The sequence below is a fragment of the Pteropus alecto genome, unplaced genomic scaffold, assembly GCF_000325575.1.
Source record: "Pteropus alecto unplaced genomic scaffold, ASM32557v1 scaffold134, whole genome shotgun sequence".
In the NCBI taxonomy this organism is placed as follows: domain Eukaryota; kingdom Metazoa; phylum Chordata; class Mammalia; order Chiroptera; family Pteropodidae; genus Pteropus; species Pteropus alecto.
This window is the reverse complement of record NW_006436283.1, coordinates 6,252,184-6,279,336: the sequence shown is the minus strand read 5'-3', so window position 1 is coordinate 6,279,336 and position 27,153 is coordinate 6,252,184. Positions and strand designations below refer to the sequence as shown.

At 56.8% G+C, this 27,153-nt stretch overlaps 2 protein-coding genes and 1 pseudogene across 2 annotated transcripts in view; 1 reads left to right on the top strand and 2 right to left on the bottom strand.

The window, feature by feature from the left end:
- Window positions 1-3,845: 3,845 nt before the first annotated feature.
- Window positions 3,846-10,414, bottom strand: CPSF4L (cleavage and polyadenylation specific factor 4 like). The gene is made up of 5 exons (XM_015589614.1): window positions 10,312-10,414; window positions 9,747-9,797; window positions 7,874-8,026; window positions 4,895-4,990; window positions 3,846-3,943 (listed from the first exon to the last, which is right to left on the bottom strand). The coding sequence occupies exons 1-5, from the start codon at window positions 10,412-10,414 to the stop codon at window positions 3,846-3,848; spliced, it is 501 nt and encodes a 166-aa protein (XP_015445100.1).
- Window positions 6,027-6,145, top strand: LOC112480079 (annotated as a pseudogene).
- A 9,384-nt stretch (window positions 10,415-19,798) lies between the features above and the next one.
- Window positions 19,799-27,153, bottom strand: part of CDC42EP4 (CDC42 effector protein 4) — a 20,623-nt gene continuing 13,268 nt past the window's right edge. The window contains exon 2 of the mRNA XM_006912260.3: window positions 19,799-22,592. Coding sequence (XP_006912322.1) covers window positions 21,438-22,502 — 1,065 coding nt within the window. The 5' untranslated portion in view covers window positions 22,503-22,592 and the 3' untranslated portion in view covers window positions 19,799-21,437. The remainder of the gene's footprint in view (window positions 22,593-27,153) is intronic.

Here is a 27,153-nt window from a genome sequence, read left to right as displayed (position 1 = left end):
CCCGGGCGTGGAGGCTCGCGGTCTGTGCGGGGGGGGTCATCCCCAGTGCCGCCTACTTGAGTTTAATCTTGAGTCTTATTATCGGAAATACCGAGTTTACTGAAGAGAGTACATTTTTCTGATACACATTAAAATATTTAGCTATTAAAATCATTGTGTTATATACATCAGTGGGGTGTTTTATGCTTTCTGAGAAACCCTATCTGCTACTACTCTTATCGGTCCTTTTTTTCCTGATTTATGGATTATTCTAATTACTTTCAATACCCGCTCCCCACCCCGTTCCCCCTACATATTATCATCGCCATTCTCTATAACGAAAATATTTTTCACATTAAAAGGATTCCTCTATTCCGATTATTCATCTCTTTGGGCCCCTCACCTGTGAAACAGACAGGTGTGTCCTGGGGCGGTTTTCTCACTCGTCGGAGCCTCCGTGGTCTGGACTAGAAAGTGGGGCGATTACACTTCCTCTGCAGAGATCCGGTGAGATCAGAAGTCTGGCAGGAACTAAAATAACAGCTCTGCGGAAACCTCTGGCGGCGTTTTACCACGCTGGCATTCTGAACGCGAACCAGGCGGGAGACCCTACCACAATCCACACTGAGATCCAGCTACCGTCGGGCTGGATTTGTTCTGTCGAAGCCGAGCACTGTCCAGCACTTCGCACAGGCATTCTCTCATTTCATCCTCACCCCCCACCCCCACCGTAAGGCGGGTCCTGTTCTCATGTCATTTTCCAAAATGAGGAAACAGGCTTGAGGACATTAAGCGATTTTCCTACATAGCTATGTGGTATTCGTCACATAGCGGCCCGGGATGGAGCTGGCATTCAGACCTGTCTCCTGGGCCGGCATCCTTTTAGGCTGCCTTACTCCTTACCCTCCAGCTCCAGGCAGGCCAGGCAGCTATCTGCATCTGCCAAAGGTCAGGTGGCTAGTCCCACCCCACGCCTTATATTGCGGCTCTTCCCTCCATTTCTCCAAAAGGCACAGCTTAGCGGCCCCGCCCCTCTCCCAGTGAGCTAAGTTGCACTGGTGTTGGCTTCTACAATGGCATAGATAGTAGAGCAGTAAATGTGCCACGTCACATCCCTGCCTCTCCAGGCTAAGCCGTGTTTGCTTAGGGTCAGGTGGCTAGTCCCACCCCACGCCTTATATTGCGGCTCTTCCCTCCATTTCTCCAAAAGGCACAGCTTAGCGGCCCCGCCCCTCTCCCAGTGAGCTAAGTTGCACTGGTGTTGGCTTCTACAATGGCATAGATAGTAGAGCAGTAAATGCGCCACGTCACATCCCTGCCTCTCCAGGCTAAGCCGTGTTTGCACCATCTACCTCCCTGTAATTCCCCACATAAGGCCTGCACAGAATATAGCCTTAAAATTTAAGTAAGCCATGCAGAGAAGCAGCTGTCATGCTAAACGGCACCATTGAATTTAATTGCCAGTTTGTAGCAGCAGTTGAGGCCATATGCACGGGAAGTGCCTGCCACATGCAGCCCAGGCCTCTGAGGGAGCCCAGGAGCCACGCAGAGTGTAGTGATGATTTCCTGTGTCCTCCAGCTTTCGGTTGCACTCACATTTTGCTCCCCCCGTTTTATGGGTAACTCGTCCTGCCATAGTGTGCCCCCAATCTTGTATTCTTAGTAGTTCATTACAGGATGAGAGGAAATAAACCCAAACACAGCCAGCTGCTTTGCATCTTGTATCCTGTTTAGGCCAACAGTGAGCTCATGGGATGCTGGGAACAGAGAAGCCCACACTGGCATGTCCTCCAGGCCCCAGACAGACCTGGGCTGATGTTTCGATAACTCTCACCAGTTCAGTCTTACTGCACTTACTGGCACAATGCCCCATTTTTCGACACTGAAAGAGAAAAAGTGAATGGCGTGACTGTGAATTCAGAATCCAAGAAAAGAATCTTAAATCGTCTAGGGAGCCCGATGAGGAAGTTAGCTGGCTTTCTGAGGAATCCGGTGGATTCTGCTCATGAGTGTGGCCCCATTTCAGGCCTGAAAGACCGCGAGATTCAAGCTGGGCAGCACGACCCCCGAGAACAGGGCTCTGGGTGTCCAAAGGCAGAACAGCAAAGTCCAAGCTCAGGACAATTAGGAGGCTATCTCGTGACGGCGTGATAAAAGCATGCTCTTCCTGGTAAACCAGAGAGCCGAAAAGAAACCCAAGGTGCCACATTTCCTTCCTGACCAACCCCTGCCCCCCAGATCTTAAGGACATAATAAATAAATAACTCTGGAGAATCAGTAGGCAGCAAAATAAGAAATGAAAGGCATTGAACTTACTCGCCTTTTAAAGAGATAAACAGTCCTGCCTGGCAGGACGTGCACAGATTAGGTGGTTGCGACTGTCCAGTCATGTCATCGGGTTTACCCGTGTTCCCTCCCTCACGGTTTTCTTATCGGTGGCACGAGAGGAGTCACGCGTTCTGCAGCGTCACCCCCCACACTCCGGCCCTCAACACAACAACAGCCCGGGCCCCTCTGCTCTTACCCTGTGGCACGCGCCCTGCTCCTGCACCCTGAGCCCCTGGCGGTGGGAGACCAGCTGCTCCCGGGGCCTCATCGGAGCGGGGAGAAGCAGGCGCTCCATGGGGAGAGGGGGCTTGCGAGGTCCCCAGGCAGAAGCAGGAGGTGCTGAGCCCAGCGGCCAGTCGAGGAGCTGCAGAGGAAGTCGGAAGGAAACGTCTACTGCAGGCCCGACACTGTACACTGAGGGCGGGGGCTCTGGCCGGGCGTTCAGGCAGAAACCAGGCTTCGAAACGCCTTCGTTTACAGTTTGAAGTGCCGGAAAGCATACCTTTGGATGGACATTAGACACAAGCTTGTGAATTCCCCACTGAAGAATGACTGCTTCCCACCTTCCCTGGGAGATCCCACTCAGAACCGGCAGGGGTCACCCTCCTCCTGTGTCACCGCCATCCCCGCCTGGTGCCAGGCCCTCTAGCTAGATGACCGGGACACAGGACCGCTAATCAACAAGAGCTCCGTAGCAATCATTCTTAAGTCCCAGGCTGTACAAAAACAGGCAAGGGGCCAGATTTGGCCGCAGGCCATAGTTTGCTGACCCTGATGGAGGCTGTCACCAGTGCCACGTATCACTAGAGAGAGTCCCACTTCCAAAGGGCACAACCAGGACGGCCCTGATTCCAAATAACAGCTTTGGACCACAAGTCCTGGGCCGGGCCCCACAAAACTACACACGTTATCCAGCTAAGGGGACGTCCTACCTAAAGCAGAGATTACAGAGGGGGTGTGGGAGGAACAACCACACATATGTGCCACACACACGCAACGGCGCATGCCTTTCCCGCCATCGGGACTCAGAGCCAATCCCGTGAGAGTGAGGGCAGCTGGGGACGGTGCAGTGCTAGGGACTCAGAGTTCCCCCAGGAAACACGCGCAGTAGAGGGTGTGAGACACGTCAGCCCCTTCCCGCCTGCACTCACCTTTATGTAACTTGGGTTGAATAGAACATTCATCTTGGGACTGAGAAAGTAGAGAGAGACGGTTATAGCCTGGCTCCCTAAGCCTCCTGTCTCCAGCCCTTGACCGTGCTCTGCACCAGCCTGCTGCAGACTTCCTGTCTGAGACCCCACAGGCCGGAGCCCCAAGCCCAGCCAGGGAGCGAGGGGGAATTGCAGAGGACTGGGTGTCACCCGTTTCTGCTTATTCCCAGAAGAGTTTGTGAAGACTTAGACACCCATCCCCAGCATGAGCACACGCATGCACATGCTCGCCAGATGCTTCACGTGTCCCACCTCGGGCCAGCGAAGGTGTGGAAGGATCTAGACCCAGAAGCCAGAGTGTGGGCCCAGCACTCGGTGGGATCATACTTACTGCGCAGAGTGGCACTTGGGTCCTTTGGGGCAGAAGCCAGCTAAGTAGTTAATACACATTATCCTGGGGACATGATGGTATTTACACAGAGGACCTGCCAGGCAAAGAGAAACCAGGCAGAAGGATCTGCTTTAGCAAAGCGGGGGACAGGCATGACAGAGCCCACCGGGAAGGACATGGGTGGTCGTAGGCTCTCCACCCAATGGGGCTGTGTAAATCTTCCTGTCCTTTCCATACCGCCCCGAAGTACCTACTTCCTAGCCACGTGACCAGGATGGAACGGGAGCCTCGGAATGTGTAGGGGTGGAGTGTCCCTACCACACTGTGTCTTGAAGGACTTACATAGATGGTGACCATAATTTGCCACCTTTTGGTTAGCCATAGAAGGTACGGCTGAGGAAAGGCTACCCCCACCTCTTACTAATCATTCAGCCTCACTCCCCTGTAATCCCCTCAAAACCAGCACTGCCAAGAACTCAGTAAGAACAGCATGCCCGAAGACACGAGAACAGAGAGGACGTGATGTTAAAATCACAGAGACTCTGGTGGGAGCCCTGTCCTCCGAGTTTGACGGACTGCAATGGGGTAGGTGACACTCAGGACACCCCCAGACAGATAAAATACAGAAGGAAATGCATGTGAGCTGAGTGTCCCCTGTGGGCCAGACCCTGTGCCAGGGGCTCCCCGCGGGGTCCTATATCGGGTGGCCCAACAACCCTAAGAGGAGGCATTTTCCCTTCTCGCAAGTGAAGAAACGAGCAGTTCAGTCATTTGTTCAAGGTCACGCAGCCAACACATCCCGAAGCCACTGAGATCTGAACCCAAGTAAGTGTGCTTCGAGAAGGCCACCACGCGCCACACCAGGCTGCATGCCATAATGTCACAGAGCGTTTATCCCCTGGAGGGAGCCCAGAGAAAACTATGGAAAGACCTTCTGTTGGGACTTCAACCTCGGGGCAGCCCCGCCCCCACAGGGCCTCAGCGACATGCAGCCTCCCCTGTGGGTCCCCCACGTCCCCGAGGGCTCCCTTTGTCAGGGCCTCACCATCTTTGCAGAAGCCTTGCTCATACCAAGGGCAGGCCTGGGTCTTGAAAGCCGGCTTCACGTGGAGAAAGGAACAGTCTTTGTTGCTGCAGCCGCCTGAAAATCCCAGGGCCTCTGAATAGGAGCTCAAGTTCATGGTCATGCCCCCCACCCCAAACTGGACTGACCTGGCCCCTCGAATATAAGCTGCTTGCCTGCCTTCTGTGTGCCAGCAGCTTTGAAGACAGTGGGGTATTTCTACTTCTTCCTGCAATCTAAGAAGCGTGGACCCCGATAATGTTCGCTGAGTGGGGCTTGGGTATGAAAACACACATCTGGGAGAGGTGGGACAGGGCCAGTATCCAGCGGGGACCAGAACCGAAGGCATTTAGATGCTTTCAGAAAGGAAGGAATGACAAGAGACGGGAAAAGGCGGACCCAGAGCCGGCAGCTAAATGTCCAAGACATGACACACCGAATGGAGAGGCTCCCCGGTGCTGTGACAAGCCCTCTCTTCCTCTCTGCAATGACCCCGACACTGCTCCCAGTGCCTAGGGGTGTGGCTCTTTTTGGTGGAATTGCCAAGAAGAGCAGAGCCCTGCTTCAGAGGCGGCACGGGGTGAAATCAGATGCAGCACAGAGGACACCTGAAGGTTTGCTCAGCCCGGGCTGTAACCCGTCTGTGGGTCAGACCGAGACTCGCGTCTCCTGGAAGGATCCAGCCCTGTTTGCACAGACTACTGAAGAGGCGCTGTGAGAACCTGAAAGTCTAAGACTCGGTGCCTTTCAGAGCCAAAAGGAGGAACTCCATCATGTCTACGCCATTTGTTTTCAAACTACTTCAAGAGACGGGTTTCATGCACTGGGCTTCTGCAAAGCAAGCGCTCACCAGAAGAAGAACGCCACCGATTCCGAAGAGTCCTAACCACCATTCTGCCAGCCCCCTCATTTCACAAACAAGGACACCAGTGCTCGGAGAGGGCCGGCGTCCCGTCCCCTCCACCGGGCTCCCTCACGTTGGTGAGGGCTCACTCTAGCTCATTGCCAGTGTGCAGCCGACTCTGGGCTGGAGCCTGCTCAGGAATCCAAGCGACACGGCCACTTGGGCTGGCGAACATTCGACAGACGGAGACCATGGAAAGTCATCTATGGGGTCTACGGCCATGTCACCCTGAGCAAGCCCGATCCCGTCTGATCTCGGAAGCTAAGCAGGGTCGGGCCTGGTTAGGACTTGGATGGGAGACCACCTAGGAAGGCCAGGTGCTTTAGGCGTAAGAAACAAAAAATAAGGGATTGTGAGCTGACAAGGTCCTTGCCATCTGTGAGGTCAACCAAGGGTTGCCTCGCGAAAGAAAAGAAAAAAGAAAAGAAAGTCATCTACGCACTGGTGTTGCCTTTCTAACCTGGACGCTGACGCTGTATACCCCTCACGGCCAGCAGGTGGCACCCGCGCCTCGCCCTCCGCAGCCGCCCTCCCCTACCTCTCTGATGCACCTTTTTGATGTGCGCAGCCAGGAGCAGGGCCAAAGACCATGGACCTCCTCGCCCCTTCCAACTGCCCCTTCCCACTCCTACACAATATTAAAAACAATATTTTTAAAAATAAAACAATTTACTTCCAATGAGAGCGATGATCACTGATATTTGAGGGCAGAAGGGAACCTGGCCCCTTTCCTGTGTCTGTGCCCAGCACCATACCTGACCCCAAAAAGAAAACCCAGACAGGTTTACTGAAGGAGTAAATAAGTGACATTTAAAGTGAAAGATGTTTAGGCCATGACTTAGGGGAGCTGGGCCTCAGATAAACTTTGTCTTTTCCTTGAAAGAACTCCTGCAGGCAGCCCTCATAAACTGTCTCAGCTCCCAGGTCCAAGAAGCAGGCACAAATTTTGGCCTGGAAGGTGCCCTTGCTGACCTGGGGGAGGAAGGATGCTTTGCCTTATTCCTACATACTAAGGACCCCGCCCCCCCAACACACACACACACACACACACACACACACACACTCACACACATTAGCACTAATGAGGAACAACTGCCCCAGTGCTGGTTTAGTCTCAAAGCCAAGCCACCTCAGTCAGAGGTGTCCTTGGGCACTGTCCCAGCTCGCTCCCCGTCCAGGTCACCCTTTTTGGAACACAGCTTGAAAACCACTGGACTAGATCATCCTGAAGTCCCCTTCCAGCTCTGAAAAGCACTGGACTGTAGAATTTTATTGAGAAGGATGAGATGGGGGAACACATTCACAGATTCCATGGTTAAATGAGGCAGTGTCTCCCCCACTGCAGCCCCTCGAATGATAAAAGAAGGGCTTGAGGCCAGAGGGCGGTGAGGCGCAGGCCCAGGCCCAGACCTGACCCCAGGGGACCACTTCAGGGGCTGAACTTCGGAATCTCACGGTCATGTGTTTGCAGTTACCTGGTAGTGCCCATACATGATGCTAGTTTTCCATTTATGGAAGCAATGTAAACTTTGCTTCTAAAATAAAAGTTAAACATCGCACAGCAGTTCAAAGGTTAGACAATGATGCAGTTCAAGGTACAGGTGCTTTGTGAGAATGGCAAGCATCACAGAAGTAGCTCCTGCATGCCTGCTGTTTGGGAAACGCTGGCCTGGCCACCGTGGCCCCAACCCCAGGACTGAGAAATGGCCCACTTGGGGCTTCGTTCCAGACAGTCGGTCTGGGTGTGATTAGCCAGGACTGGGGAGAGAAACAATTCAGCCTTCATTCCAACCACGCCCTCCTCTCCCGTTCTCTTGGGGGTAAGCAGTGTGTGCCTGAGCCTGGTGGGGACCGGAGTCCGGTTCCACTTTCTCCAGGGCATTGGAGAGGCAGGCATCAGAGCTGGGTCGGGCCTGGTCTGCCACCTGGGACACGCAAGTCCTCCTTTGGGGGGTGGGGAGTGGGGGGTGGGGAAAGGGTCCCTCCCACAGCTTCCCATCCCACAGCCCCGCCACCACCCTCCGGGGTGAAGGGCCGGAGCCAGGGAGAGGCGTTACCGAACTTGGAGTAGAAATAGCACTCGGGCATCCTGGCGACGTCGTACTGGTGCAGGAACTTGCACTGGTCACCCTTCTTGCACAGACCCCGCAGCCAGTGCTTGCACACCACCACCTTCCCCCCTTGGTCGTGCCGGAGCGGGCAGAGCTTCCCTGGCGACACCAGAGCCCCCCGCTGGGAACGCCCGACTTGCCACAGCCCGGGCCCCCTCACCCCCAGAAGGGACTCCCCGTGGGCTCAGACCCCAGCTGCCCTCCCTTCGTCCCTGCACCTGGACGCTGGTGGAGACTAGAACGGGGGCCAGAGGCCACATGGAGGACAGCTGTTGTCTCGACAGACAGCTGGTCCCACGACCACACCTCTGCCCAGACTCCCCTCTGTGCCTGGCTGTCCTTCTCAAACCCCAGGAAGCCCCCCGGGTCAGGAAGCCCCCTGGGTCAGGAAGCCCTCTGCCACGCCCTGTACTCTCCCTCTCCTCCGGGCTTACAGCAGGGCTGCCCCCAAGAACAGAGTGAGCTTCCAGCCCGGACCCCCAGCCAGCACAGCCCCCGGCACATAGTGAGTGCTTACTGCGGCCTATTGAACTCAAGTCTTTAAAAAATAGATATATTATGCTTCCTGGTTCCGGAGACCTAACTGGTGACATGAGAGCCACTTCGTAAGGGTTTAGAAGGAGATGGGAACGTTACATTAAACTCTTTATCATCTTCATCGAGGTGGCATTGCCGTCTGCGGGGACACCCAAGTTCCACGTTTCTAAGCGGGACTGGCCTCGTGCATCTGATAGATTGTGATTGGGACTGGGAAGCTTCTTTTTAAATCACCTTACCCTCCATCCCTGGCCACTGCCTTGCTTGGATCTGTCCTTCCACAAGGACATTTTATTTCTTTACAAGAGGGTGTCACTGTGAACCGCTGCTCTAGAGACTGGATGGGCCAAGCTGAGGACACAGGACCATAGGAGGCGTCGCTTAGTTCAGGCTTCACAGAGCCTCCAGTGATCATGAGCTCATTTCCCTTCGCACCCATCGTCCGGGGCTGGCCCAACGACAGACGAGGCGCGTGGCAAAAATGCCTCCAGCTTTCTCCCCGAATGGGCCCCTCCCGGCCCCCACGCTCCCCAAGAACAGACTCACTTGGATCCCAAAAGCGGGTCCTAAAGTTATCACTCTAGCAGGTGTTTGTAACCTGGGTCTGTAGGGGCACAGGGACGGAGACGGGGACCCCCCCACACACACACACCAAATTGGAGGCAAGACTTTTGGGGCAACTGTGTGTTTCAGTAGGAAGAGCCTGTGACTGATGCTTGAGCCGGAAGGAAAGTTGAGAATGCCATGTCAGGCTACCCACAATGGCTGCTCTGGGGAGAGGGGCTCGGAAGAGTAGTGCTTGGTCCAAGTCAGGGTGGGGGAGACACAGGGGTGCCTGGTGGCAGCATTTCAGAGACCGTGGCCTGAGCTACCTTAGGGCATGAGGAATGGATGGGACAGCCGAGCGGGTCTCATACCGAGTCAGAGGACAAGGGGGTGGGGAGCAGCCACTCTCCTGGCTGAGAGGAAAATAGTAGAAAATAAGAAGGTCAGAGCCTCCTGGGAGCGCAGAGGCTGAAGCCCACAAACATTCCCACCCCCAGCAAGGCGGGAAGAAGGAACAGCCCCTTCCAGGCAGCTGGGGCCACCCTGTCCCGTGCTGCTGAGTCAGGGGCAGCCCTCTCGCTGGACCCGCCCATTCGCCTTTTGCCTGCTTATAAGACTAAAATTCTGCCCCGTCCCAACTCCCCTCCCTGGGTACAAATTGGGCGCCCTGTTCCAGGCCAAGCGGAACCCAGACAGCCCCTGCTGCCACCCCACCCAGGCCCACCTGCCGACTCACCTTTCTCGCAGAGCCCTTTAGCGAAGAAGTTGCACACAGCTGAGCCTGACTCTGGAGGGGGAGAGGGAAGAAAGGAGGAAGCTTCCCCAGAGGCTGCCCTCACCCCATCAGCACGTCCCCCCGAACCTCCCCAAGGCTGGGACCAGGGAGCCCCTAACTCCTGCCTTTGGATGCCAGCCTCTGGAACCAGCCTCCAAACCACAATACGAAAGCCCCTCCACTCCGGAACAGAGGCCATGGAGGGAGGGGCCTGGCCCGGGGGCTCAGGAGGCCAGCACGCTTTTCCTTGATTCACCTTCTGCTTCTCCAGTCTGGAAAATGAGCTGGAAGCCACCACACCATTTTCCTAGAGTCCTGGAGAGGATGTAGGAGGTGAGGCCCGCGCCCCTGGGAGGACAGGGACTAAGCTGGGAATCCCAGACGGCTGGCCCAAGCCCCCAGCTCAGTCTCCCTGGTGAGCAGCAGACGGTGGGGGGGGCACCCTATTAGAGAGGCCTGCAGAGCAGGCCGGGGGAGGGAGGGATGCTGCCGTCCCCGAGGACGGCTGGCGCCCATCCTCACTCACTGTCCATGCCCTGGAAAGGCAAGAGTCCGATGCCCCTTTGCATCTCCACATCCTTCTCGAAGGCGAAGGTGAACCCCTCCAGCCCTGCAATGACCTCTTCCATCTCTTGCCAGGGCTGCCGGGAGCAGCCTGGGCTTCTGCAGGTGGACCCTCTATAGCTCATAGAGGCCCTTAAAGAGGCCAGGGTCTGATGCCAGCGGCCAGGTGACTACCAGGCTGCTCTCCAGGCCCAGCTGTACCGAGTGGGGCCCAGCTGTCGTCCGCTACCACCTGGTGCAGGTGCAGAAGCCCCAGGGCCCCACAGGCCACGCTGTGTCAGTCAGTCCCACCCCCAGGGCCTGCCGCTGGGGAGGGATCAGCAGAGCCCTGCATGCTGCGAATCTCTGCTTGTTCCCAAACCCACACACAGCATATGACAGACATTCCCAAACCTGTGTTCATACTTTCAACATGAAGACACAGCCCAGGTTAGCAAGAGTTGCACAAACCAGCCACGGCCAGGCTGTTCTGATTCTCAGGCGCCCGCGAGCCAGAGGGTGTGGGGGCGGGGCGGGGGCGCAGAGGGAGGGAGCCCCCCCTGCCTCCCCCTGCCCTCCCATGGGGTCCCAGCCAGCCCCTCCCTCTGAGACGTTTGACACCCCTTTTCTGGCCTGAATAACAAGTCCTGAGCGAGCTCTTCATGGGAGAGGGGGAAGAGGGGGGGAACTCAGAGGAGTCGGAAGTCGCTGGATGAATGGAGCTTTGTTTACCCCTCCCGCAGTCGCAAGCTGGGCTGGGGGCAGAACCGACCCGAGGCCCAGGCCGAGGCCTCCCCACCAGGATTCCACAGGGCCACCCCAGCGCCTCCCCGCCCCTGAGAAAGTGCTTTGTAAACGAAATCTCTATGCAAATGTTGTTTTATTATTATTACGCCACCCCTGCCTCCAGGGCTGGGGACATCTGAAAATGCTTTCAAAGGAGCTTTGTAGGGCTCTAAGTAGGGCAGGCCTCCCCTCCTCCTGGCCTGGCTCCCTCTGTGGCCTTCCCTCTCACTGGAGCTGGTGTTCTTCTGAGTCGCACAGGACTCGATGCCACAGAACCCACCGCCCTCCTCCAGCCGGAGTGGTGGGCCGCACCCCGCCGGGCCACAAAGAGCCAACGAGAACGAGCCTGCTGGTGTTTGCCTTCCCATGGCGGTAAATAGCTGGCGAGATAGACACCTGGAGTCCAGGCAGGGAAGGGAAGGGATCCAGGAGTTTCCAGAAGCCTGAGCCTCCCTGCGACCACAGTCCCAGGAAGGCTGAGCTCTGGACTGTGGGGAAGATGTTGCAGAGACGGATGCCCATCTCCCAATGCTCCATCGTTAGTTTGGCAAAGAATGACAGCCACTGGCAGCCACGGCTTTGGCTTCACCAAAATACCTTCTATAGCAGATTGAAATATCCCTGTCCCCAAGGTTGTCCCAAGTCCTGACACCCGATATCTGTGAACGTGACCTTCTTTGGAAACTGGGTGTTTGCAGAGGTAATTAAGGACCTCGAGGTGAGACCATTCTGGAACTCAGAGTGAGTCCTAAACAAAATGATCGGTTTCCTTATGAGAAAAAAGAGAGGAGATTTGAGACACGTTGCTACAGAAAAGGCCCAGAGAAGAAGACCGTGTGAACACAGACAAGCCCGGACTTCCGGCCTCCGGACCTGTAAGAAAATAAATTTCTGTTCTTTCGAGCCACCACCTTTGTGGCGAATTGTTCCGGCAGTCCCAGGAAACTAATATGTCTTCCCACTTAGACACTGATTTCGAAAGTCCTCACCCCTTTCCCAGACGAGCACGTAGAAACACCGAGAAGCTGGGTGACTGCCAAGGTGCCGTAGCTAATTAATGTCACCTGGGAGTCTGATCTGCGTGTCCCACCTCCAAAGCCCTCCATCTCACTCAGGCTGGGGGAACTGCCCCCCACAACCCCGTCACACTACCACCTCTATTGTCCTGACGATGCCCTGGAGAAGGGGCCAGGGCTGGCAGCCGGGTGCCCCGGCTCTGGGACGTCCCTCTGGAACCCCATAATTTGCTCTCCTGTGCCCTGGAGCTTCTCCCCAGCTCTCGTGTTTTCATTTGTTAATTAATTCAGGACACACAAATCACTGCATAAACAGGGGTCCTCATTTCCGATCACCATCATTACGGGGCTCTCATCTGACTCCGGCTGCAGACTTCCCAGACAGGCACCACCCCGCTCCTTCCCCTTTGTAAATGCGTCGCTGGGAGCCCTAGAATTCTCTGGCAGCCAGAAACTGGCAGAGCTCACCGCGCCCGGCCCCCTGGCCTTGCATCAATCACAGCCAGTGCCCTTCTGGGCAGAATGCGGCCACACTCTCCTTTCCGGCGTCCGTGCCTCTGCCTTACTTGCCACTCGACACCCTTCATCCGTGATAAGGGTGCAGACTGTGGCATCGGACAGGCCAGGATTCCAATGCTGGCTCTACCGGTCCCCAGCCTGTAATCCTAGGCTGGTCGTTTAACCACCTCTCTGAGCCCTGGATTCTGAAGCAGTAAAATGGGACTCGCGGCAGGACATCCTTGGGGGGCCGACAGTAAGTGAGAAGTACAGGTGCACGTGTGACACCGGGAAACAGTCTTTTCTGGGAGTCAGGGGCCATGAGGCACCAGGGACGGGTGCAGCCTGGTGCTCAAGGCCCCAGGTGTCCTGCACAGGTCCACGGGGCCCCCCTTCTCAAGCTGATCATCCCTAAGGGCTGTGACAGAAGGTGCTGTGGGGGCTCCATGCTCTTCACATGTCATTAGAGGGCCTGCACTAAGGCCGCTGGGGATGGGCCTGGCAGCTGGATAGCCACGGTAGGGGGTGGGGTAAGGGGAGCCCCAGTGACCCACAGCAGCTGCCACGTAGCCCCAGGGACAATGAGCCAGTGTGCCCTGCCCTCTCCATTGCTCTTCATGCCCCAGAGATGCCACTTGGTGAGGACAGCTGTTGGCCTCATAATAGCCACTTGAAGTGCAGGGCAGGGAGATCTGGCAACCAGGAGGTCCTGCCCCGTCTTCTCCCGGGGGCTCGGTCCCTGGGTCCCTGGTGGTTTTAGGAACTACGTGCTGGGAGAGGCATCTCTCCCCGGGTGCTCAGGCATAGTGACCAGTGAGCCACCCCAGGGCCTCCTCCGCTGCTCATGGCAGCCGTTCAGGTTGCTTCTACCCATTTCACAGGTAAAGAAACCAAGGTCCAGAGGGGTGGAGAGACTGCCAAGCCTGCACAGCCGGGAGATGTTGGAACGAGGACCTAGAATCCCAGCCTTTGCTATTATTAGGGCGTAATCAGTGGAGGGTCACACAGGCTCAACCTACACCACCTGAAGTCCAGCTCCCTCCAGCCTGCCGAGGCGAGGTGCAACGGGGGTGGGGGTGGGTACAGGCAAGTATGTACGTGGGGGATATTCATGGGGGGGTCTCGAGAGCAAGACTAGGCTTCTGAGTGGGCACGGCAGTTGTGCTTTGGGTCCGAGAGTCGAGGAGACAGGGCATTTGGGGCTCAGGGAGCCAGTCCCGGCCAAGGGAGCGTCCTAAGAGCTTTTCCCTCCGCTGTTGTTACCGAGTGCCTTGGTCTTCAGGTCACCATCCCCTCTCCTCTGCTTCTGTGCCCAGAGCCCATGGAGGCTGCCCTAAGCGTCCTGGGACTTGGCGGGAAGCCTCTGCGGGCCCTGCTCTACCCACTGCCCTGTGCCTGTGGCAAGGGAGCCCTGTCACCAGAAGCTCAGGGGACGCCACAGGCCCGGACCCTCGGCAAAAATGAATGATCAGAAGTACAAGATGACAGCAGTTCAGGTGTCACTCGAGTTTCTTCTTCCTACTTCTCCACAGTCCTTCCAGCTTCCCTGGTCAAGCTTCTGGCCGCACCTGGCCTCTGGGTAGCTATTCATTCATTCATTCATTCATTCATTCCCTCACTCAAAAATATTTCTGAGCCTCTACTCACTTTAGAGGCTGTAGAATGAACAAGACACAGCTGCTGCCTAAGAGGGTGTGGTAGGCAGAATAATGCCCAAATGCCCACGGCTTAATGTCTAAAGCCAGTGAATATGTTACCTTACATGGCAAAAGGGACATACAGATGTGATTTAGTTAAGGATCTTGAGATGGGGAGGTGATCCTGGATTATCCAGGTGGACCCAAGGTGATCAATCACAGGGTCCTTGTGAGAGGAGAGGCAAGGGGGTCAGAGGGAGGAAGGGGAGAGGGAGAGAGACTTGAGGATTTGAAGATTTGAATGTGCTACGCTGTTGGCTTTGAAGATGAGTAGAACTATGAGCCAAAGAATGCAGGTGTCCTCTAAAAGCTGGATGAGACACAGACCTGCAGCTACCTTGATTTCAGCTGACTCCCAGAGCTATGAGATGATACACCTGTGTTGTTTTAAGCTACTAACTGTGTAATAATTTAGTACAGCAAGAATAAGGAAACTGAGACAGAGGGGAAGTGACCAATGAACAGGAAACAGACAGCATTACACGCCACCTACAAGACCACTTAGCTCCCACCTGAGTGTCCAGGAGAGGTTTCTGGGAGGACAGATAAGAAACCAAGCTGTCGACAGGTAGAGCACTGTCAAGGCGGTATGGGACCGTGCTCCCAGAGGTAGCACTGCAGTCCCATTTGGGAAACCATTTCTGGTTCCGTGAGGCTGCATCTGGCAATTCGGCTGCTGAGAGAGAGGCTGGGAGCCTGGCCTGGGGAAGGGCTTTGAACCTGAGGCCTTGGGAGTCATGGAAGGAGCCAGCTTTGCGGTGTTGGGCTCAATTTGCATTTTAGAAAGAGCCCTCTGGCTGTAAAGTCCTGGGGCCACTCCTCACGAAAGGGCCCCGAGAAGGGTCTCCAGCAAGGCAGGTGCCGGAACCCAGGAAAGATGCCCTACCCCGCAGCCCTGAAGCGCTCAATGCTCCGAACACAGATGTAGACGGTCAGGATGAACCATGACCAGTGTTCTAATATCGATCCCCACATCCCGGGGGACAGTCTGTGTACCTCCTGGGGTGACAAGCCCCTGCCCTCACCTGGGAGAAGGAAAGGAAGGTTTCTACAGAACCCAGAACTGCCCGCCAGCCGTGGACACTGTGATGGGTGAATTCTCCCAGCCACAGCCTGGGGCGCTCACTGTGACGGATTAGGGGCCAAGGTCATAAGTTTGATCTGCCTTTCGGTCAATTGAGTCTGGAGGAGAAACTCCATTTTTGTCACCACAGACTGCCCTCCAGTCTGTTATTGCTAAATGATTCTGGGGCGACGAGGCGAACAGAGCACAGATGGAAAAACCCTCGAGGCCCCCACTATCGACAGGGAGTCAGCTGTGCCCACGTTGTGTTCGAAGCCCAGGGGCTGTGGGCGGCGAGGGCAGGCAAGCAAAGGGGAGCCCCTTTTCCCCCAGCCTGCATAAGCCACCCTGACCCTGAGTGGGGGCTGGGGCAGAGTGGGCGGGGCCCCAGGTCCTGACTTTCCCTCCGGTGGGGTGTTCATCAGACTCATAGAGCTGCCCTCGGCCTCACTTCTTGGTTTGGCTGTGAACTCCATCTCTGGGCCACCAGACACTGACGGAGTGGCCCGTCCTTTCAATCAGCTGGGTGTCCATCAGGGGCGTACACAGCAAACATTTGTTTCTCACGGTCTTGGAGACTGGGAGTCCAAGGTCAAGGGGCTGGCAGATTCAGTGTCTGGTAAGGGCCTGCTTCCTGTTTTGCTGTGTCCTCACGCGGTAGACACAGAGCTCTGGGCTCCTCCTCTTGACATCAGGACACTAATTGCCATCATGGGGCCCACCCTCCTGACTTCATCTAACCCTAATCACCTCCCCCAGGCCACACCTCCTGAGAGCATCGCACTGGAAGTTGGGGCTTCAACATACGGATTTGGGGACAGTAGGGGGGACACAAACATTCGGTGCCAGTTTTCCGTTAAGATGTAAGGATATATATTTTTCTCTATGAGACTCCATAAGCCTTTTTTTTCTTTCTTTTTTTTTTTTCGCTTTGAGCAAAACCACGTGACCTGAAAACATTTTTGTCTTAAATTGTCCCTTATGGGGAAGAAAAAAAAAAATCTCACCAGTCCTGTTCAGCCACCGACAGGACATTTGGCAATGGCCGGGGACATTTTGGATTGACATAACTGCTTGAGGGATGCTATGGGTATCTAGTGGGTAGAGGCCCGCTGGCGCTTAACATCCTACGGTGTGTAGGACAGTTCCCGAGGACAGGATGATCGGGCCCCACGTGCCGAGAGTGCTGAGGTGGAGAGAGCCTTAGATTCCTGGAGGAATCTAAACTGTGTCTCGGATGAATAACTTGGATTGCTCAGGGCTGGCCCTCCAGAGAGCTGGTTTTATTGATCTGTGTCTTGGCATTTAGCTTTCAATTCATACCGAGAAGAAAAACAGCCTGACGGGGGTTCGCATGACTGTATCTGCTATGAGGTTGTTGTTGAGGATGGTGCCTGGGACCCCGGCCCTGCCCCCTTCAAAGATCTTACAAGAATCTCTCTCGGACCCCAGTGTCAGAAAAAAGCTGAGCTGCTCTGGGGATTGTTTCAACTTTGTGGAGGTTGTGAGTCTCATAACAGGTGGGTTTCCCTCTTTGCTTTGGCCGATAGGAAGCTCAGAGTCCGATCTGCAGCCCACCTTTGAGGATCGTGGAGCCTTGCCCTGACAACAATTCCGTGTCCCACCTTCTTGGTTCATTGCACTGTTCGTTCCAGCCTTGTGTTCCCTCTGATCTATTTTTATGCTGTTGTAATTTAGGTATTTTTGTAAGCTGCCTGTGATCCTTTATGGAACAAAGCAGAGCATAAAAACAAAACAAGACTTAGCAGGGCCCGGTGGCCTCGACAGGTACTTTCTAACATGCCAAGTGTCATTTTGGAGTTGGAGTTGGAAGGTGGCTCTCCTTGGCCCCTCTCGTCCCCTCCTGAGAGTCTCCGTCTTGAAGCTCTGTGTGTGGGTTAGAGCAACAGGTTTTAGAGTCAAAGCCGCCAGCATCCATCTGCCTGCGAATGCCTTCCCTCCCCCAAAACGTTCTTTCCATTCTCCCATCTGGCTGCTGGCAGGAGGCCGCAGGGCCTGGAGGAGGCTGCAGAGGGGAAGCAGACGGACAAAGTCTGCCATTTTTATTCCCTGACTTTCCTGCCCTGCACCTCCAGTCAGGGTCCGGGGTCCAGGGAGCCTTTGTGTACGGGTGTGATCACGGCGAGGAAGGGGTCAGGCCAGGAAGGGCCCCTGCGCCAGTGTCGGAGGGAGCTGGGCCACTTTAGGAAGCTGTGTGTGAAGGCCAAGGTGAGAGGAGGGGGTGCCACACACACCTGAAAAGGTCACCCCTTCTCCCTTCCCCGACAGCCACCCCAAAACTTACCACACTCCCCAGATCTGTGAGCAGCTGCACCCCACGCAGTCCTCTGGCTCGGCCTGTCCCTCACCTGCCATGGCACGGAGCCAAAGTCCATTTCACGGTCTTGGCTCTGCTCCACTCATGGGACTTTGGCCCGTGCCCTGTCCTCCCTCACGGCTGGGGCAGTGGAGAGAGGCACCCCAGTGATGGCCGGACTGGAGCATGGCTGGTTCTGCCGCATCTCGGGGCCGTGACTGCCGCTATCTGCCTGGGGCAGGAGGCTTTGGGTCCCCTTACATTACTGGAAATAGTAACTGGAACGTGAATTTCAGTTACTCCATCGTTACCCGGAAGTAGTTCCTGGCTCCTGCTTCGAGTTGTCGGAAGTAGTGGGGCCCTACGGAACGTCTTTATGGTGAGGTGCGCTCCATGGGGGTCCTAGGTTTCTCAGGTGGACCTCCGAGACCAAAGGTCACCCTGTATCCCTCAACCCCAACCCAACCCAGGAAAGGGCTGGTTCAGCCTGTTTATGGATAGAGGCTCGACATACGACATCATTACAAATAAACTTCTGGCAAAAAGTTGAAAATAACTGAGCTAGTGCCAAATTTTAAAGATGGAGAAAGATGCCACGTAGGGTAGGAAACTAACTGGCCCAAGGCCACACAGCACAGTGGGTTAGAGCTGGCGCAGCCAGCAGGCTCATCCTGCCTGGTTATTCCATATTTATCTGGTGGGCCCGTTGAGCCCCAAGCATGCTCTTGAAGGTCTGGGTCCAACCAGGTGTCCCCGCAGGCTCCCGGGTCTTCCTGAAGGGTTGGAGCTTCTCCATCGAGTGGAAAAGCATGTCTGGGGCCTCTAGGTGTCTGGCGTCTCCCAGATGCTCAAGAATCTCATGGGAGTGCTCATGTGGGATTGGGGGGTGTACATTGTCTGGGAAGCACAGCCCCCACTCACGTGCTCTCCCTGCCCCTGTCCGGGCCTCAGTGAGCTGCGCATTCCTCTCTCCAATTACCTAGAGCTAGACTGCAGCCCCCAGGGACTCCGGCCCCCGCACCTGGCTTCAAATGTGTGGCCCAGACTCCCCCCTCCCACCCCGAGCCACCACACTGCCTGCTCCTTTCTCTCATTAGCTCTAATGAGCCAGTCTAGGGACAGAGGGATCTTTTAATTATGCTTCTAATTGCTTCCCAGGGAGAGGATGAGTTCAGCCCAAATTTTCCTGTAGATGCTCAGGAAGGAGACAGGGTTCCCAGGAATTCAGCCACATGGGGACCCCCCCACCCCAGGGAGGAAGGTGTGTGAGAGACCCCAGCCAGCACTGCCAGCCCTGCCCAGGCTGAAGTTCTCAGAGTGGCAGGTGGGTGTCAGGAAGGGAAGGTGATGAGGCAGGAGCTGGGCCAGCGGGGCAAAGGGGTCACTGGGTCCTCAATCTGGGCAGACACACCCCGGGCCTCAGCTCCCCAAGTAACGAAGCTTCGAGGCGCCTGTCAGTGGTGAGGCCGAAGGGTCTCGAATCAGCGATGTTCTCGCTCTATTACTTGGCAACGCGGAGAAATTGGCCGCGTGGCCTCTCAGCACGTTCCTTCTGTCGAAGGGGACAAGAGTCCAACTCACTGGGCCGCGAGGCTGAGCGAGAATGCGCTGCCGAAAGCTGACCTTCCGGGTTAACCGGTAAAAGGCGCCCGCGTGTCCTGGTGGCAACAGCACCCCCGCACGTCGGCCCCGGGGCCTCCGAGCACACGGCCTCTCGGTGTAATAACAACTTGGCCAGCGCCATGCTGGTGCCCGTCTGCATCCCTGATGCATCCCAGCCTCCAGGGAGCTGCAGGAATCCCATTTAACACACGAGGAGAATGAGGCACAAAGTAGCTGAGTGACTAGGTACCTGCGGGCCCCGACCGCTAAGTGACAGCTGGGACACTGAAGTCCCAGAGCCCCCAAGGGTCTTCCCTGGCAGAGGCTAGAGAGCTGTGCAGGAGGGGAGGACCCCAAAGAGACCGAGAGAGAAGCCACCGAAGGGACGCAGGAGCACGAACAGCCACAGGACCCCCCATCCTCACCCTCACCCCTACCTACCCGCATCCTGAAATCGCCTTCCCCAGAAGCAGAGACAGACACCAGAGGCGTGCCATAAGGCTTTTTTTAATGTTTTCTCACTGTTTTAACAATATCATGAAAAAAAAAAAATACCAGTTTAGAATCTGGAACTGACTGACCACCGTCCAGATAGGTTCTCAGGGCAGCTGGCGGGGGCTGCACCACCCCTTTGTCCCCTCCCCCACTGTGGAAACAAGCACCCATGGGGCCCCCGAATCGGGAACTAAGTTAGTGTCTGAGTCAGGATCCAGCAGAAAACAAGAGGCTGGAGCGGCCACGCCCACCTGCCCGCCAGACCCTGCGCTAGTCCGTCCTTCCCAGCAAAAGCTACGAAAGGACAGGAGGAGAGGGGCCGGCTGCTCCCAGGACAGAAAAATAATCATCAGTTAACCCTGGGGCTCGCAGCCAAGCTCCTAACTCGGTCCCCTGGGGCGTGGTTATAGGACACAGTGAAATCTGAATTTCACAAGAACAACAAATAGTATTTTAGCATAAGGTATGTTCCCACCAGACGTGGGGGGAGTACTCACACTATAACTTATCCTTTGTACGCCTGAAATTCAGATTTCACTCAACATCCCGGGTTTTCCTTCTGTTTTGTTGCTAAATCCTGGCAATCCTATACCTGTAGCCTCAGGGCCTGGGCCTCGGGGAGTCAGGGAGGGGGCTGAGCTGGCAGAGGGGCCTGAGAAAGGAAGGGGAAGGAGTCAGCAGGGGAAGGGGGTGAGGAGGAAATAACCCAGTTAAAACAAAAGCTTGGATCTCCCATAGGAAAGATATATTACTTTTCAAAAAGTCATTTTCCAGAAATATTCTACACTGGCCGCCTTGAGTTTTAGTAGCTATGGGGGTGGGGCGGGGGGACTACACACAGACGCCCACCCCACACAACTCTAAATAAAGTCTGAAGCACTTAGTATAAAGGATTTCTAAAAGGACTCGATGTTCCTGCCGGTGGCAGACCTAACTCTGTTCCAGATACCGCTCTAGAAGGGTTTAAACGTAAGAAGAACGAACAAACTCAGAGAGGCTGAGCGACTGCCACAGCCTGCACCTAGTGTCATGGGGAAGGGCTCCTGCTCGAAGATTTAAGCGGCCCCGGGGCCTTGTTTAGTGCCTGTGCCTTGTTTAGTGTACGCATTGGGTCTAGCTTTACTCTAAGGGGCTCCAGGCTTCAGGTGCAGAGGAGCCAGGCAGGGGGGAGGAAGGGGCGGGGACCCGTGACCACCCCCTTCTTCCTGTCACACCCATTTACGAGGGTCACAGCAGAGATGCCAGGGAGGAAAAGGAGAGCTGGGCGTCCTCAGCCCTGGCACCGAGGCCGCCTCTGCCGCGCGAGGCGAGGCAGGAACTCAGGTGGACATCTGGCATCCATCTGAGGCCGGGAAAGGAAACTGACTGCTGCTGTGAGAACACAGCCCCGTCCCATAGAGCTGGGGAGGCCACGGTGTGTGACAGAGTCAGACGCGCAGTCGGCACCCAGGCCAGCTGCCCAGTCCCCCGCGGGGCCCCAGGCTCAGCCAGCGCCCCTCACCCACAAGGTCCAGGGCCTGTGGCCAAAGCCAGACTCTCGGGTGCCCCTGGACGGGAAGGGGACAGGGGAAGGTGGTGGAGGGCCAGGGGCAGGGAGACGAAGCCAAGAGCGTGGAGCTGCCCCCTCCCCCCGCCTCACACTCGGATCTCATCCTCCTCTTCCTCGTCCATGAATGAGAACTCCTTGTCCTGCTGCCGGGGGGGAGGGCCCCGGGCCCTGTCTGGCCCCCGGAAGGCAGGGCTGCGCTCCTCCAGGACGCCCGAGGTGCAGCTGGACAGGGAGCTGCTGTCCCGCGTGGTGTGGCTGCCCACGCTGCGGGCGGAGCCAGGGCTGGGGGCCGCGGCCCCCCACCCCTCGTCCTGCAGAGCCTGTGAGGACGGCGGGGGCGAGTCCCTGCCGGCCTTGCCTTCCTGCCTGGCCAAGGGAGGGGCCGCCGCCCCTGAAGGGGGAGCCTGGGAGAGACTGCCTGGGTCCTCGCTGCCACGGTAACCGCCGTCCTCCTCCTCCGGTTCCCACTCCTCCTTGTCCATGATGCTGAGGACATCGCCCAGCATGGACGGCCCCAGGTCGATGTGGAAGGACATGATGGACTCCGCATGCTTCAGCCCAAAGCTGGCCTTGGGCACGACGGGCAGATCCGTCAGGTCCCCGAAGGCCTGCTCATCCAGGAGGGGGTCGGGGGAGTGGGGGGCGCTCGCCCCATTCCTCCGGGGCACCTCCCCCACCCCCGCGGCCTGGTGGTCCCCCTCCCCGCCGTTGGCCTTCTTCACGGGGCTGGACGACAGGCTCTTGGGCAGCTTGCTGGAGCCCTTCTCTGCGGCCTCCTTCTCATTCAGCTGGGGCAGGGACATGGCGTTCTTGACAAACAGGGCTGAGTCCCGCAGGGAGCCCAGCATGTCCCTCTGCTCCCGGTCCCCCCTGGTCACCGACTGTGACCGCTTGCTGCTCCGAAACTTCCGGGACAGGAGGCCGCGTTTGGAGGACGAGGAGGCGGCTTGCTCATCCTGGGACTCACCCTCCAGCTCGCCAGCCTTGCTGTTGAGGAAGGAGGTGTCCCCAAAAGCGTCCCCTGCCCGGCCCACGTGCATGGTGTGGCGGAAGTCGCCCAGCGGGGCGCTGATCATCTCGGCCGTCAGGTCCACTCGGGAACGGCGCTTGGAGTGCACGGAGCTGGACACCAGCTGCTTGAGGATGGGCATCTTGCCTGGAGGGAGGGGAGGCAGCAGGCAGGTCTGGGGTCAGATCTGAAGGCGGGCAGGTGGAGGGGCGATCAGGAAGAGCTCATAGGGCTGCAAGGAAGAAGAGCAGGCACAGGCTTAACCAGGGCTGGCCTCGAAAGCCCATCTGCCCACCGGCTGTTATTCAAACCCAGCTCCCTCCCAAAATGAAATAACGAGAAACGAGCCGGCAGTCGATTTCATAACCCTGCCTTCTCTTCATCCACAGATTCCCAGGTGAGGGGAGTGCTTTTCACAAATCTGGTTGGAGTTCAAGTAGCCACAGGCATACTTTCCCTGAAACCCGAGACAGAGGCAGAGATCTTTGTTTAAAGGACAATGACTCCCCGCCCTCACACCTCCTCTGCAGCCAGGATGCTGCCAGAGCAGACTTGCCACATTTAAGGACTCAAAGCACACAGGTGACGCCATCAAGCAGCCAGGAAAGAGAATGAACCTCTGACTCGACGACTCTGACTGAACACCTGGTCCGGACACATGCTGTAAGTCCCTCCCGCTCTCTGACCTCAATCCCTGTGAAGTTAGTGGACACCTCAACCTGAGTCACAGTCCTCGGAGGAGGGAAAGGACGGATGGGCCCCAGAGAGATGCTGTCTGGCACCTGTGCGTATGTGGGCGGCCCGGCTCACTTTCTGAATCAGAATTGGGGTGGGGCTGCTGGGACCCACAGAACCAGCTCCCCAGCCTTCCGGGCCAGCTTGCTGGGTGTCCCTTAAGTGATATCGCCATGGTGGGGCCCCAAGCTCTCTGCTGGGGATCCATACTCCACCTCTCAGAGAGACTGAGACTGGAAAACTCTCCCCCAATTTCTTTAATCACCAGCTTGCTGGGTGTCCCTTAAGTGATATCGCCACCTCTCAGAAAGATTAAGACTGGAAAACTCTCCCCCAATTTCTTTAATTATCAGGGTTGCAAGGAGGCAGGGACTAGGTGACCTAGGGCCCCTGGGACCTGGAACCACACTCCCCCCAAGAGATTAAACTGAACCAAAGAATGGCAGAGGGCCACCTGAAAGCTTGAGACACCACCCATGTAGCTCCAGGCAAGGGCCAAGTTGAAGTTCAATGTTAGAGCCAATCCAGCCCCTTCCCCTCGGGAGGGACCTATAAATCCAGCAGCATAAGACTGAGCAGGGTGGGGAGAGATGGGCGCAGGGGCTTAACAAAGTAGGGTGGGTGAGGGGTGGTGCTGGGCCACGAGGCCTGCCCACCGCACAGTTTTCAACAGCACCCTCATTGCAAGCCTGCCCTTCCGACTGCAAAGCTCACCCCGTGGGTGCTGCAGCTGTTTATCCCTCCCCCTGGCTACTGCCCCAACCTGGGCCCCCGTACCTCACCTGGCCCCTGACATCAGCCCATCAGGTCTCCTCGCTCCCCCCTTTGTCCATCTCCAGTCCCTCCTCCACCTTTCAGCTAAAACAAAAGCTTTTAGGACTCCTCCGAGCGTACCCCGCAGTCCGGCAATCCGCCCCTGCACCCCCACTCAATGCCACTGCTCGCTGCTTCCTGGGCCCTGTACCCCGCACTAGCCTGAGCTGTCTCCTGGGCTCCAGGACTGGACACATGCAGGCCCCCGCTGGATACCCTGTGACCTGGCGCCCCCAACATCCTCAGGGCTTGGCTGGGACGTCACTTCTTCCAAGGAACCGTCCTAATCCAGGGTGAGTCCTGCCGGCCACCTTCCATCCCCAGCAGAACTTTGGGTGTCCCTTCTGCCCGCAGCCGCCGGTTATATTGCTCCACCCCTGCTGACTGGGCTGTAATCTCCCACTGGACTATGAGCTTCCAGAGGGTTCTGGCGGCTCTGCTCACCGCTGAATCCCATCCAGCCGTGTATGGCACAGATGCTCTCAACACCTGTCGGAAGGCCAACACTCCCCCCACTGCCCCCCCACCCCTCAGTCTCCCTCTTTCACCTTCTCAAGCCCAAGGACAGTGCTGGCTTCACTCGAGCTTGCAGCCTGGCTCCGGGGCTCCCAGGCTGACCTCTGTGTCCTCCAATCCCGCTCCCACACTCTCTTCCTTGCCCAGCTGCTGATGTCCAGTCTCACGGCTCCCCCACAGGCATACTGCTTGTCACTTCAGCAGACAAAGTTCTCCAGGGCAGGTGGGGGGAGCCAGCCCTGTTGCACAGGTAACCTGGGCTGGGCTCAGGGCCAGATGAGAACCGCACCGAACCGAAAGGCCTCGAGGTGACCCACCAAAGCCAGGCTGCCCTCCCTCCTCCCTCGCCTCCTCCTCCCTCCAAATCCTTAGGAAAGTAGCTTCCTCTACCCTAACCTGAACCCTCCCTCCTGCCCACGCCCTGCGAGCGAACCTCTCAACAATTAGACAGAAACATCTAGACCAGGGACTGGCAAACATGTTTACAGAGGGCCAGACCATAGAGGCTTTCAGCTTAGTGGCTAAAGGTGTCTTCATCCCAGCTCCACAACTATCTCTGCAGTAGGGAAGCAGCCGTAGACTATATGTGAACAAAGAGGTGTGGCTATGTCCCAATAAAACTTTATTTACAAAAACAAGTGGTGGGCCGGGTTTGGCCTATGGGCCATAGTTCCTAAACTAGACACAAGAAAAGTACTGGCCTTGGGGTCACCCCCTCACTGTTGCTCCAGGCCCAGTGCTCTTTCCACTCCATCCCAGGCTTCTGTCTGGCTTTTGGGGGGTAGCATCACTGGTCAGTTACCGTTACTAATTGAGCAGCCCTCCCCACTTCTGGCTGGGACTAGGGGGTGGTGGGGGGCCCAGAGAAAGGAAGAGCCTGGCTGCTGCCTAGAGAAAGTTCTTATACAATCGTTGAGCAGGTTCCAACACTGGTGAGACCTGGAACCAGGTCATCCTTTGTGGTGGGACCTGTCCTGCACGTGCTGAGACGTTTGGCAACATCCCCAGCCCCTTCTTGCTAGATACCAATAGCATCTCTTCCCAGCTGGGACAACCACATGTCTCCACAAATGCTAAATATCTGGGGGGGTGGGGGGAGCAACGTCGTGGGCTTAGAACCACTACCCAGAACCAAGAATATGGAGGTAAAAAAAGAAGCAAGTACCACTCACCAGGTAAACAGAAACGAGGGGAGAGGCAGGTGGGAGGCTGGGGGTGGGGGGAGGGCAGCAGGGAGCGGAAAGGGTCAGAACTGTGGGAACGCAGCGACGTAAACTTCCAGAATTGCATAAGGGTCTCAGCGTAATGGGCAGGAGTCCCGGGGCTCAGGAAGGAACTTCAGGCCTGTGGTTTCCTGATCTTAAGTGCTTGTTCAAGTGCGAGAAAAGGAACGAAAACCGCAGGCCCAGCTGCCCAGGACCAGCGGGGATGATGCAAAGCCCGGTGGCCTGGGTGTCCGGGCTGCAGGGAGGGAGGGCCCCGCCCTCCCGTTAACCCCTCTTCTCACATTCTTGTGGACAGGGCTCCAGAGCAGAGTGAGAGGGGCCAGCCTCAGGACTGCCCGGACCCTCCACGGCCCAACACCCCAGGGAGACAGCGACGGGTCTGGCCAGTGCCCTCTGCGGCCTATATTCTCACTCCCTGGGGGTGGGAGGCTTTGCGGCTTGTGCAAAACTAAACCATCTTCCAATACCCAGCATGACAACGTCCCGAGAGTTGGGGCCTAGATGGCCACCTGCCTGTCTTGTAGGACTCAGCAGTCCTGGGGATGGGGAGGGGCCAGGTCCCCAGGATTCTGGAGCTAAGAGTGCAGATCAGACAGGCCGGGCTTAAGGCCTGGCAAGAACTCGCCGGGTTGTTCTAGGCCCCTGAGTGACATTGTCACCCTAAGCTTCTAACAGAATGCTTTTAGGGTGAGGAGATGGAACATGGAGTTCAAGTATAAGCAGGTGGCCCAGGCCAGTCCTGGGGACAGTTCAGGTGGCCCGAGTGTCCCCCGAAAGATCTGCCCAAGGGAGCTGCAGCTTTGGGAGGCAGCGTTGCTAAGCACAGTGACTCAGCTCTGGGGAAGTGGCTAAAACAGGCCGCTGAGGACAGGGCAGCCACTCCCCACAGCCTGCCCTGGGTGGGACACCCCCACCCCACCCCGGAAGCCACATCCCACTTTCCTGGCAAAGGAGACCAGAGCAGTACTGGCTGCTGTCTCTGACTCTCCCAGCCTCTGGTGGAACCAGATTCCTGCAACCTTGGCCTCGCTGACCACAGAACATTCCTCCAAGGCAGGAGCACGAGGCCTCCCCTGAAGTCCAGGACCCTGGTCAGTCTACACGAACCACACCCTCGGCAGCTCCCTCCGTGCCTGAGACTAGAGAATCACCCGGGCCTCCCAGGGCAGCCCGCCCAGCAGCTCCCAGACCTGCGGCAGGAGAGGCTGGACCAACACACTCCAAATTCCCAGGCAGTGGCCTGTCCCTGGCAGTCTGGCCCAAGCAGGAGAGGGACTTGGGTTCTCCTGGGGCAGCCAGGCAGGCCTCCCCCTTTCCAGCTGACCCGTGGCTCACTGCCACCGCCACTGTGCATCGCCCCTCTCCAGTTTCCCGAATTGTTCTAACCATCCATCCTGTACCAGCACCAAGCAGCATGGCCGGACAGAGCGGACATCAGTGCATGACTTCATTCATGGCTGAGAATGGCTACAAGAGGCTTCATTCATATCTCTCTCTCTCTCT

Bases quoted from the DNA above. Each gene is read 5' to 3' on its own strand.
- CPSF4L (XM_015589614.1), bottom strand. From the start codon at position 10,414: ATGGAAGAGGTCATTGCAGGGCTGGAGGGGTTCACCTTCGCCTTCGAG. The intron at 9,798-10,311 runs GTGAGTGAGGAT...CTCCCCCTCCAG, and splicing joins GCCTTTCCAGGGCATGGACA to AGTCAGGCTCAGCTGTGTGC. The intron at 4,991-7,873 runs GTAACGCCTCTC...TGGGATTTTCAG, and splicing joins CTATTTCTACTCCAAGTTCG to GCGGCTGCAGCAACAAAGAC.